The following is a 10,936-nucleotide window of genomic DNA, read 5'->3' on the forward strand; positions in this document are numbered from 1 at the left end:
AGATGAAGTCTACTGTTACGAGGAAATTGTTCGAGGAGATGGCAAGGAGGTTTTTAGTTTTTCTAGAACACAAGCATGGAGGCTTTTAGTGTGACGGAGCTGCTGAAGACTGTGGAATGAGGGGCCCATGGCCCATGTACTGTTGACCAACGTGGCCCAGGCCCATATCAGAGAGGTGCACGACCTAGAGGAGGAGTTTCTCATAAAATAAAGAGGAGGAGGAGCGTCAGACACTAGTGTATTGTTAAAAAACGTCTTATATTATAAGACGGAGGGAGTAATGATGATTCTTCATTGGCATATATCTGAGTGAACTATCTTCATTTTGTATGTACTGATGATACTTTTAACGACAACAGCTGGAAACTGACAATTAACAATTGGATCAGCTGCCCCCGAAAGATTATTCCCACATCTTACAGTATTACACCTTGTGTGACTTGTTGCCAAAACTACAAAACTATATACAGCAACATATCAATACAAGAAGAAAAAATGCATGTGCATGCTACAATCTCGCCCGGCTATGCAAAACCTATTTACTGCATTCTTGCCAGGATGTATGTCTTCTAACTGTACATAGAGTAGTTTGTTACCGTCCCTAGTGTGTAGGCCTAAATGCCATGCAGAATGGTGGGCTGATCTTGGCCAGTGCAAGCAAGGCCGAAGGGAAGATCCAAAGCCCATCTCCACATATCAAACCAGATGCAACTGCCGGCACCATCAGTGCAGCCTTACTTCTGTCCATCATGTTCCAGACGAAGACTACTAAGCTTCCCACGCACATGTCGATGGCAAAGCTCGCGCCGACGAGGAAAGGAACCCCCATTGCCATCGGTAGGGGAACACACCTGCCATACTTCGGCGGCAAGAGGTCCCTCATAAGGTTGGCCACCACTGCAAAGCCAAAGAACCCATAGCACAGCTGCAAGCAATGCTGGGGTAGAGCAGAGAAACCCTCCACACCAAGAATCGCCATGTTTCGGTAGATTAGAGCATACGGTGCCTTCCAGGGCCCTTCTGGGTTGCCTATGTCAAATGCCTTGTAGAACAGCATGAATGTTAGTGGCCCGATGATACAGCCCATGGCGGTGCCAATAGCCTGAGCAATCAGCATTGATCTGGGAGATGTTAGTGTGAGATGCCCAGTCTTGAAATCATGCATCAGATCAGCAGATATTGACACCAGCGACTTCACCAGACCGCAGCCTACTAAGCCAGCAACCACACCAGAGTCTTTGCCAGCCCAGGCTGCAAGAATGAAGAGGGCAACCTTCCCATAATTGTAGGCCATGTTGATATCAGTAAGGCCGGCGCCATAGGCGTTGCAGAAACCCAGGGCAGGAGCCAGTAGGTACGCAATGACAACATAGTACCACTTCATCTCGCGGAACATCATGGGGATGACAATTACTGCAGCAACTGATAATGCAACGTAGCCAGAGTAGGCTAGCCATGAAGGTAGACTGTCCTTCATAAAAACTTCATTACGATGAAGGTCATCAAGCACTGGAATGTCTTCATCTAAAAAATAGCACTAACCCCAATCAGATTATCTATACATCACAAAGACTCTGTCATGCATTTATCAGAATGTTTACCTTTCTTTGTGTTCTTCAGATTTGATTTTTCAATCAGATTCTTAATAGTGAAGACAATAATCTTGACAAAATTGTACAGGCCATCTCCTAGGATGAGAGCTATGCATATGAAGGCCTGCAGATTGAGACAAGGTAAGCAACAAGAATTATAGTCAGACATGTACACAGTACAATAACCAAAAAAAAAAAGAAACAAACCTTGTAGCCTTGCAGGCTGCTCATGCTGCTTTCTGGTATATTTGCTGGATACCAGTCGCCTTCCAAATCACTGATCAGAGGCCACATGACACCCCAGGAGAGAATGGCGCCAAAAAGGAGAGACAGGTTAACAAGGTGGGAACAAATCATCCCTGCCCCAACATATGTGAGGCTGAAATCAAAGAAGAATCTGACACCCCAAAAAATCAGAAGAAGAAAAAACAGAATCAGGTAAAAATGTTACTAGTCAAGAAAAGATTTAATATCACAATGAGCAAAGTGGACAATGTTACGTGTGTTTCCAAGCTGTTAGTCCAAAAGTAGGAAACTGCGAGAACCCACAACTGTCCCCACCAGAGTAAAACCACTGGAAGAAGCTCCAGAAGAAGCTGATTCCGAAGTATTTTGTGAATCCATTTACTTGCTGCCTAACATGAAGAAATAAAGGACCGGTTAAAAAACAGATAATTGTGTTTGAATTTGCAAGTCCCGTGTTATGTGAAATAACCAACATACTTTGCCATAGCATCTCCATGAGGCGTATGAAATCCATTTATAAGCACAGCTGTTGCAGTCCCGCTTGGATAAGTTAATTTGTAGTCAATTATCATAATCTGAAATTTACGAAGTTCGACAGAAAAATTAATCATCTGTGTAAATGTGATGTCAAACTTATAGAGGTTCTTGTAATCCAAGAGAAGACTACACGGAATCAAGTTCATTTTGAAGGATTCACAAGAAAAAATATGTTTTCCCAAATATGACCAAGGACTAAAGAAAATAGCTGACAACTCAAAACTTCTATGTACTTTTTTTTTCTTTTCAAAATTATTTATGCTCTCAATGGGTTGCAGCTGAAGATTAGAATAACAAATTTTCAAAAACATAATAACCGATGCCATAGGGCTGGCCACCTCCCATAATTACCAAACGTCATGACTCACGACTATGGCGCCGTCAGATCGTGAATCAATCATGGAGGCCCATGGGCGCGGTCAAATCCGACTTGCTGCAGCCGGAGGCGGAGAGGTTTTCCTCCATTGGAGGTGGTAGGAGTGGTGGCTCACTCTCCGTCCGGCGTGTGGTCTTTGTTCGCCAATCTTGTGGCAGGCTTTTTGCCGATGCCGTTGTGTGCCCGCGAGTGCATCATGATCAAAGGATCATCATGGTCTCTCATGGCATCGCCCTCTCCCCTTTTGGTGACAGGTGGAGGTTGTAGAAGTGTATATGTAGATTGCCTAGATCTTTTCATCTGTTTGGACTTTTGGTTGCGTTGGCTAGTGCATGAAGCTTAACATGGTATCAGGGCCTAAGGTCTTGAGTTGAAGTTGATAAGTGCATGATCAGGGCCTAAGGTCTTGAGTTGAAGTCCCGGCTTTCGCAATTTATCCAAAAATTGTTGTTCAAGATCCACCATCAAGACGGTGACCGGAACACTATTCATATCTGTAATTAAAAATCAGGATCCAGAAGGTTGTGTGGGACCTTGTGTGCCTTTGGTCGGGAGAGCTTCATTCCATACCACTCTCCCCTTTTTTGTCTACCAACGCCTGGTAGAACGAAATGTTGCGGCAATTGTCCTCAAAGGAGAAGAAACCGCTGCTGTATATACATGCTCTGGAATGTATGGGCGGAAAATCGGCACATCTTGAGCACAATGAGTCAATGAGGCTCGCGTACCACAAGGTGTTCCCCAAGGGGTTCTTAGGGTACTGCAGAGAGTTCGAGTGCAGCGCATCCAATTGGTCCTAGACTCCTAGTAGCCTATCCCGTTGGAACATGTCAAGTTCAGAAACATGCCCAGCCCTTTTATATTTTGTAACATTTCTTTCTTATTATAGTGAAAAGGCAATCCTTCTGCTATTTTTCTCCAAAAAGAAGGCACATTCAGTAGGGACAACAAAGTCATCACCGGTCAATCTGATATCATGAAAATGATAGAAATGAAATCAGGAGCGAGGAGCTCCTCAAGTCGAAGGAAAAAAAAGCATGAAAATGGTACTCCTAGCACTGACGTCAAACTACATCACCTAACTAAATCGAAGTCAGCTTTGCCTAATCCGTGAGTTGGTCTTATCCTTATAAACAAACAAGGATAGCAAGACAGAGACAAAAAGACCTTACGCCGCACGCGTAGGCGTAGGACAGCAGAAGGAGCCAACATTTTTCAGTTGTCCAAGCAAGAGCAATACAGATAGTGACAAGGAGTTGATTACCACTTTGACAGTATGCAAGCAACATTTGTAGAGGAGTGAGTGTTACAGAATCATTAAGCTTGTGAAGGTAATAGTGCAAGCAAGACTGTGGGGAGCACAAGCATACTGATTACTGACCTTCCTGAGAGGGACGAGCGCGATGATCCCCACGAAGCTGACGGCGAGGAGGAAGCCGGTCATCCACGCAATGCCGGGCTCCTTGTAGCTCCCCGGCACGTTGCCCTCCGTCTCCTCCCCGGCCATCTCGTAGGTGTTCTTGTCGAGCGCGAGCAGGTAGGACCCGAACCCACCTGTGGGAAGGGAAGGGAAAAATCCAAGGACGCGTCTCAATCCAAGGTCTCCACTTGACAAATTGGCAGATGCGATGTGTGGCCGGCACTGACCTCCGACGGCGATGCCGTAGCAGGCGACGGCGCAGGTCTGCACGACGGTGTTCTCCTGGCGCGTGAAGGGGCGGGCGGCGACGCCGAGGCGGGCCAGCGCCTTGGTCCAGGCGCGGAGGAGGACGAAGGCGATGAGCGCGGCGGAGACGTTGAGCGTGGGGACGAGGCCCGTGGTGAGGTTGAGCTTCATCACGATGACGCTGTACATGGCGCCGACCGCCAGGCTCGCCACCATCCCGCGCGCCGTCAGCTGCTCCCGCCACGGCGGCACGCGGCCCCGCGCGTGCCCGGCCCCCAGCTCTGGTTCGTCGCCGTGGCCGTCGAGCTCGCGGATCTCCTCGAAACGGACTCTGCGGCCGTCCCGCGAGTGCGGCGCCATCGCGAGCTCGACGCCCGGCGACGGCGGCGGCGGCCTCCTCCGCCTGTCCTGCTGCATAGACATAGTGGGGGCAGATTCTCGCGGCGTCAGATTCGAGTCCGGGGGGAGACGGAGGAGTCATCGGACCGCCGGACAGAGCACGGTGTTCGTTAATCATTAGTGAGCTCTACACTTGTAGTACTACTAGCTCCGAGTGAGCTCTTGAGAGAGCTGTGAGTGATTCCAAGGCAGAATCCATGGAGCAAGGAGGACATTCTTGATTCTTCGGTTAGAATGGATAATTGCGCATACAGAGAGCATGGATTAAAAATCTCACCTGCCGGGCCCTCTAGCTTCGACCAAAAAGCTTGGGAGCGCCCCCGTCAGAAAATGATGGAAGGCCTCTTGTCCTCTTGGCCTTCCATCATCTAGTGCTGCTCCTCACCGCAGCACTCGGTGCTCCCCGTGAGGCCGAGAGCTTGTGTGCAAACAACGGTGCAGGAGCTGTGTAGCAGATGCATACAAGCAAACTGACGGGAGTTCCTACTCGGCACGCATCGTCGGTAAAATATCTCATTATCAACGCTCGGGAACGAGCCCCGTCCAATCAGAACTCCAGACCAAGGGGCTGAAATTGGAAAGACTTTTAGTTAAAAAAAATAGCGGAGTCAACGAAGATCCGGGCGAGATCGATCTACGGTTGCTTGAAAAATCGTTAACTGACGCGATTGCGTAGCTGAAAGAAGGGTCGGCTTCGGTGACCCCGCATAAATCAGCTGGTTAACTTAACTTTCGGCGTGTGGTCGCCACGGCTGACGGCTCCCCGGCACGCACCGCTCGGAGGAGGAGGCCGCGAGTCCACGTCGACTCGAAAAGCAAGAAATGAAGCGGGGAGAGGAACAGACGGAGTAATACGCAGCAAATCACGCGGATTCTCGTCGGAAAGGACTAATCAGTGATCACTGATCTTTCTTTTTTTTTTTGCGAACTAGTGATCACTGACCTGATCAAGATACATAACAAATACTCCCGAATCTCATCCGGGGGGAGTAGGAGGATGAGATTCGGGAGAGGAGGCAACTCTCCTTGCGTGGCTTGCTTCCAAAGCAGTCCGGGAAGCGCCTCTTTCATTAAATCAAAGGTGTTTTATTGTTTGTTTGTTTTTGGCGAGGACTAAAAACTTGTATAAAAAATATGTCGGACGGTTCATATTATTCCATATTTTTTTAGGGAAATGCCCAAAATAAACCTTGAACTTGTAGGCGAAATCTAAATCAAACTCTGAACTCTCAGTCCCTAAAATCAGCACACCAAACTCTCTTATCCCGGCCTATTTTAAACCTCGAGAGGATTTAGCTGGTATTCCTTTTTTTTGTTTTTTTTCTTTTTATTTTCCTTTGGTTTTTCATTGGTTTTCTTCTGCTTTTTTCCCTTCATTGTACTTTGTTTTTCCAATGGTTTTATCTGGTTTTCCTTTCTTCGTTATACTTTTTGTTTTTTCTTCATATTGTTTGTTTTTTCGCTTTTATTTTGTTTCTTTATCGGTAACCGGTTTTCTTTTTTACACATGTCTAATTATTCTCAGTACCCAATGCACAATTTTAGCACACATGTGTAATATTTTCTAATACACTTTCGACATTTTTCAAATACATTAGATAATTTTTTTTAAATACAAGTTTACAATACTTTTTTGAATACACGGTAATACTTTTTCAAATAGATGTTTTACATTTTCTTAAGGACAATAAACATCTATACCAATATAAAAAGACCCAAAGGGGCAGATCCAACAAATCCCGGCCGTCAAATCAGGTCAATCTAACGACTCAGGTTGTTCCAATGGTGAGCGCTCAACATGTTCAGTGTGCAGTTAATAGCATACCAAATATTAATGCCAATGCTAATCACATACTTAATGCATAAATAATATCCTACCTAATACTTACGTGTAATTAATATATTACCTAATATCAACGTGCATTGCACGTACACATTTACTAGTTTTATAAACTACACGAACATTTTTTTACATTGTTACACATTTTTTAAATTGTATACACTTTTTCAAACACATGTCACATATAGTATTTTAAGGGTATGGCATTATTTTTTACATCATGCAAACCTTTTTCTTTACATTGTATACGCTTTTTTAAAGGTTACAAGCACATTTTTTGAAACTCATGAACATTCTTGAAATGCTACCATTTTTTTATGGATGAAACATTTTTTTTGAATCACAAGAATATTATTTTCCATTGTACAAACATTTTTTTAAATGCCACATACGTTTATCTAAACTCGTGATGTTTTTTAGATGCCATTAACATTTTCTTTACACATTTTTTCAGGTTTCAAAATTTGTTTCCATTTTTTAAATTTTCCATAAGTGTTCGCACTTTAAAATTTTCTTCAGGTTTCAAAAATGTTTATATTTCAAAAAGTGTTCGCTTTTCAAAACTGATTGCTTTTTCAAAAAATAGTTGTTTTCTTAAAGTATTTGGAATTTTCAAAAGTGCCCACACTTTATAAAATGTTTGGCCATTTCCAAAATTGTTTATGTTTTCAATATTTGTTTGCCCCTAAAAATGTTTTCAAAGTTCGACGTTTCGGTGTGTGTTTAACTATTTCGGGCCTCTGATTATATCACTCATAGTCATGTGTTCTAGTGGCTATCAAGATAAGCTCAACTTTGCCAGGTCCCAAGTTCGACTCCGGTTTTTACGTCGCGTGGTAAGAAAAAAGCTTCATGCCTGGTGGGCCGGCCCAATTGAGTCCACATGCAACAATCCCGGGATTTAACATGCCATGTCGACAATCCCTGTTTGGGAACTCTCTCAAGGTTCAAAATAGATTGGGATCAGAGAGTCCGGTGTGTTGATTTCTCGGATTTGAAGTTTGGGATTCGATTTAACTTTCGTCTACAAGTTCAAGGTTTATTTCAGACTTCTTCCAAAAAAATTAACGTCCACACAAATCTCTTAATGTTTGTTTGGTTCACAAAATTCTAAAACATAAAGGGATAATTAGATTTATGCCCTTAGTTGTGTCCCACTCGGTTGTTTTACCCCTAATTTCCAAAAGTCATCGGTTTTGTCCAAGTCACTTCGCTCCTCTTATGCTTCTGCCCTTCGACCGTTTGACCGTCAGTTTGAAAAATTCATAACTAATTCATACTAAACCAGAAAAATGCAAATAAGACACCAAAATGTTCAGAAAAACATCAGATATATGTTAGTGTCATTTTCTCTTATAACAAAAATGTTGGAAAGTGCCCATCCAAGTTTTAGCTCTTATGATACCACCATGAATAGTAAAATCTAAAAGAATTAAAAAAATCTAAAAAAAATTGGTGGCAAAAAAACAATCAGCACTCCCATATAGAATGTCTTTTTGCCACGACTTCCACGAATGTCGTTCCCTGATAAAACTTGGTAGGCACTTAAAATATTTGTCATTCTTTGACACCAATTTCTTTTTACAATTTTTTGAATTTTTTATTTTACTATTCATGCCAGCACCACGTGTTGCACTGCAGCTCCCCGGCCGGCGAGGTCTGCGAGGACACGGCACCACGCATGTTGCATGTTGCATTGCAGGTCCGCCGCCGTGGCGAGATTCAGATTGCAGCGTCCCTGGTCGACGACGAGATCATGGGGTCGCAGCGCTGCTATGTTTGCGTCTAGGAACGAGAAGAAGCGAGTGGAGCGGTTGCAATAGGTGGTAGTACGCGCAGCAGAGATTTTCTAGCTCTTGCAGCGGGTGGCTGCCGCCAGTGACGACGGGTCGGTGGCCGGTGGTGGCTGTTGCTGCGTCGGCGGAAGGAGATGAGGATTTGGGATACGGGAGAGAACGAGCGAGGAAGAAAGAAAGAAAACATGTGGTGGTTGGAGGAGATAGGTGGAGAGAGAGGAAGCGGTGCGTGGGGTCGCAGCTGACATGTGGCGGAAGCTCTGTTGGAAAAGGCAGTGCCTAGGAGCCGCTTAGGCATGCCTAGGCGCTAGGCAATGGCCAAACGCCTCGCCTAGGGCATAAATGGAGGTCTAGGCAGGGAAAGCAAGGAATTGCCTACCCAAGCAAGAAATCATGCCACATACTGCACTGATATGCCAAACAGGTTATATTACAACGTTAGTAGCCGGCAATTAACTTATTTATATGCCCTAAATTAATATCAACACCCATATAATAATCACAAATACACTTCGAGTAAAAACCATATTACCGCCTAGGCCGCGCCTATGGCGCTTAGGCACCGCCTAGGCACTAGGCGAAGGACAACTGCCCCGCTTACGCCTACCGCTTTTTCCAACCTTGGGCGGAAGCAGGAGGCGGCTAAAGTTCCGTTGTTATCAGCCGGTTTAAGAACAGCGTTTTCCCATAATATATCGTCGCCTGGCCGCCAACTGGCGCTAAAATTGGCGTGGGGGTGATCGGGTTCTCAGCCGCCGCCCCCACGTTGCCCCCGGCGCCGATTTCGGACCACTTTTAGCGCAAATTAGCCCATTTTCCAGACCACTTTCGGCGCAAATTGGCCCGCTATTGGTGCAAATTGACCAATTTCAGTCCATATTCGCCGTGCTTCGGCGCAAATTCAACAGAAGCTATTTTTTATCACATAGTTCATCACAAAAAACCAAATAGAAATCAAATAGTTCAATACAAATTATATAGTTCAACAAATAAAAACGCATATTTCATCACACGTCGAGTTACGCGTTGCCCTTGAGGCTCCATAGGTGCTCCACTAGATCTTGCTACAGTTGTTGATGTACATGTGGGTCTCGGATCTCCTGACGCATATTGAGAAAGACAGTCCGGGTTACCGGTAGCTGGTGATCAACTTGGGCAAGAGGACCCTGCCTGTAATATGGTTCAGTGTCAAATATTGGCTCTTCCTGCTCGCTCTCAATGATCATGTTGTGCAAGATGACATAGCAAGTCATGATCTCCCACATTTGATCTTTTGACCAGGTCTGAGCGGGGTACCGGACAACGGCAAATCGAGAATGGAGCACACCAAATGCCTACTCGACATCCTTCCTGCAAGCCTCCTGACACTTGGCAAAGTAGGAGTTCTTGCCTCCTGGCACAGGGCTCGAGATAGTCATCACAAATGTGGACCATCTCGGATAGATGCCATCTGCTAGGTAGTATCCCTTGTTGTAGTGCCGTCCATTTGTTGGAAATATGCCCTAGAGGCAATAATAAAATGGTTATTATTGTATTTCCTTGTTTATGATAATCGTCTATTGTTCATGCTATAATTGTATTAATCGGAAACTGTAATACATGTGTGAATACATAGACCACAACATGTCCCTAGTAAGCCTCTAGTTGACTAGCTCGTTGATCAATAGATGGTCATGGTTTTCTGACCATGGACATTGGATGTCATTGATAACAGGATCACATCATTAAGAGAATGATGTGATGGACAAGACCCAATCTTAAGTGTAGCACAAGATCGCGTAGTTCGTTTGCTAAAGCTTTTCTAATGTCAAGTATCATTTTCTTAGACCATGAGATTGTGCAACTCCCGGATACCGCAGGAATGCTTTGGGTGCACCAAACGTCACAACGTAACTGGGTGGCTATAAAGGTGCACTACATGTATCTCCGAAAGTGTCTGTTGGGTTGGCATGAATCAAGACTGGGATTTGTCACTCTGTATGACGGAGAGGTATCTCTGGGCCCACTCGGTAATGCATCATCATAATGAGCTCATTGTGACTAAGTAGTTGGTCACGGGATCATGCATTACGGAATGAGTAAAGTGACTTGCTGGTAACGACATTGAACGAGGTATTGGGATACCGACGATCGAATCTCGGGCAAGTAACGTACCGATTGACAAAGGGAATTGTATATGGGATTGCTTGAATCCTCGACATCGTGGTTCATCCGATGAGATCATCGTGGAACATGTGGGAGCCAACATGGGTATCCAGATCCCGCTGTTGGTTATTGGCCGGAGAGTTGTCTCGGTCATGTCTGCATGATTCCCGAACCCGTAGGGTCTACACACTTAAGGTCGGATGACGCTAGGGTTATAGGGAAAGTTTGTATGTGGTTACTGAATGTTGTTCGGAGTCCCGTATGCGATCCCGGACGTCACGAGGACTTCCTAAATGGTTCAGAGGTAAAGAATAATATATAGGAAGTGAGGTTTTGACC

General features: G+C 44.9%; 1 protein-coding gene across 2 annotated transcripts; it reads right to left on the bottom strand.

The window, feature by feature from the left end:
• Positions 1–360: 360 nt before the first annotated feature.
• Positions 361–5,584, bottom strand: LOC125539242 (putative metal-nicotianamine transporter YSL9). Of its 2 annotated transcripts, none has more exons than XM_087544574.1 (7): positions 5,094–5,584; positions 4,133–4,828; positions 2,316–2,413; positions 2,093–2,227; positions 1,800–1,989; positions 1,602–1,716; positions 361–1,524 (listed from the first exon to the last, which is right to left on the bottom strand). In XM_087544574.1, the coding sequence occupies exons 2-7, from the start codon at positions 4,775–4,777 to the stop codon at positions 602–604; spliced, it is 2,106 nt and encodes a 701-aa protein (XP_087400700.1). In that variant the 5' UTR covers positions 4,778–4,828; positions 5,094–5,584; the 3' UTR covers positions 361–601. The 2 variants fall into 2 exon arrangements, with proteins under 2 accessions (XP_087400700.1, XP_087400701.1); XM_087544575.1 differs by lacking the exon at positions 5,094–5,584 and having other exon boundaries at positions 4,133–4,305; positions 4,399–4,834.
• Positions 5,585–10,936: the final 5,352 nt, after the last annotated feature.

This window comes from Triticum urartu, chromosome 2A (genome assembly GCF_056163025.1).
Source record: "Triticum urartu cultivar PI428250 chromosome 2A, HENAU_Tu73, whole genome shotgun sequence".
Taxonomy (NCBI): domain Eukaryota; kingdom Viridiplantae; phylum Streptophyta; class Magnoliopsida; order Poales; family Poaceae; genus Triticum; species Triticum urartu.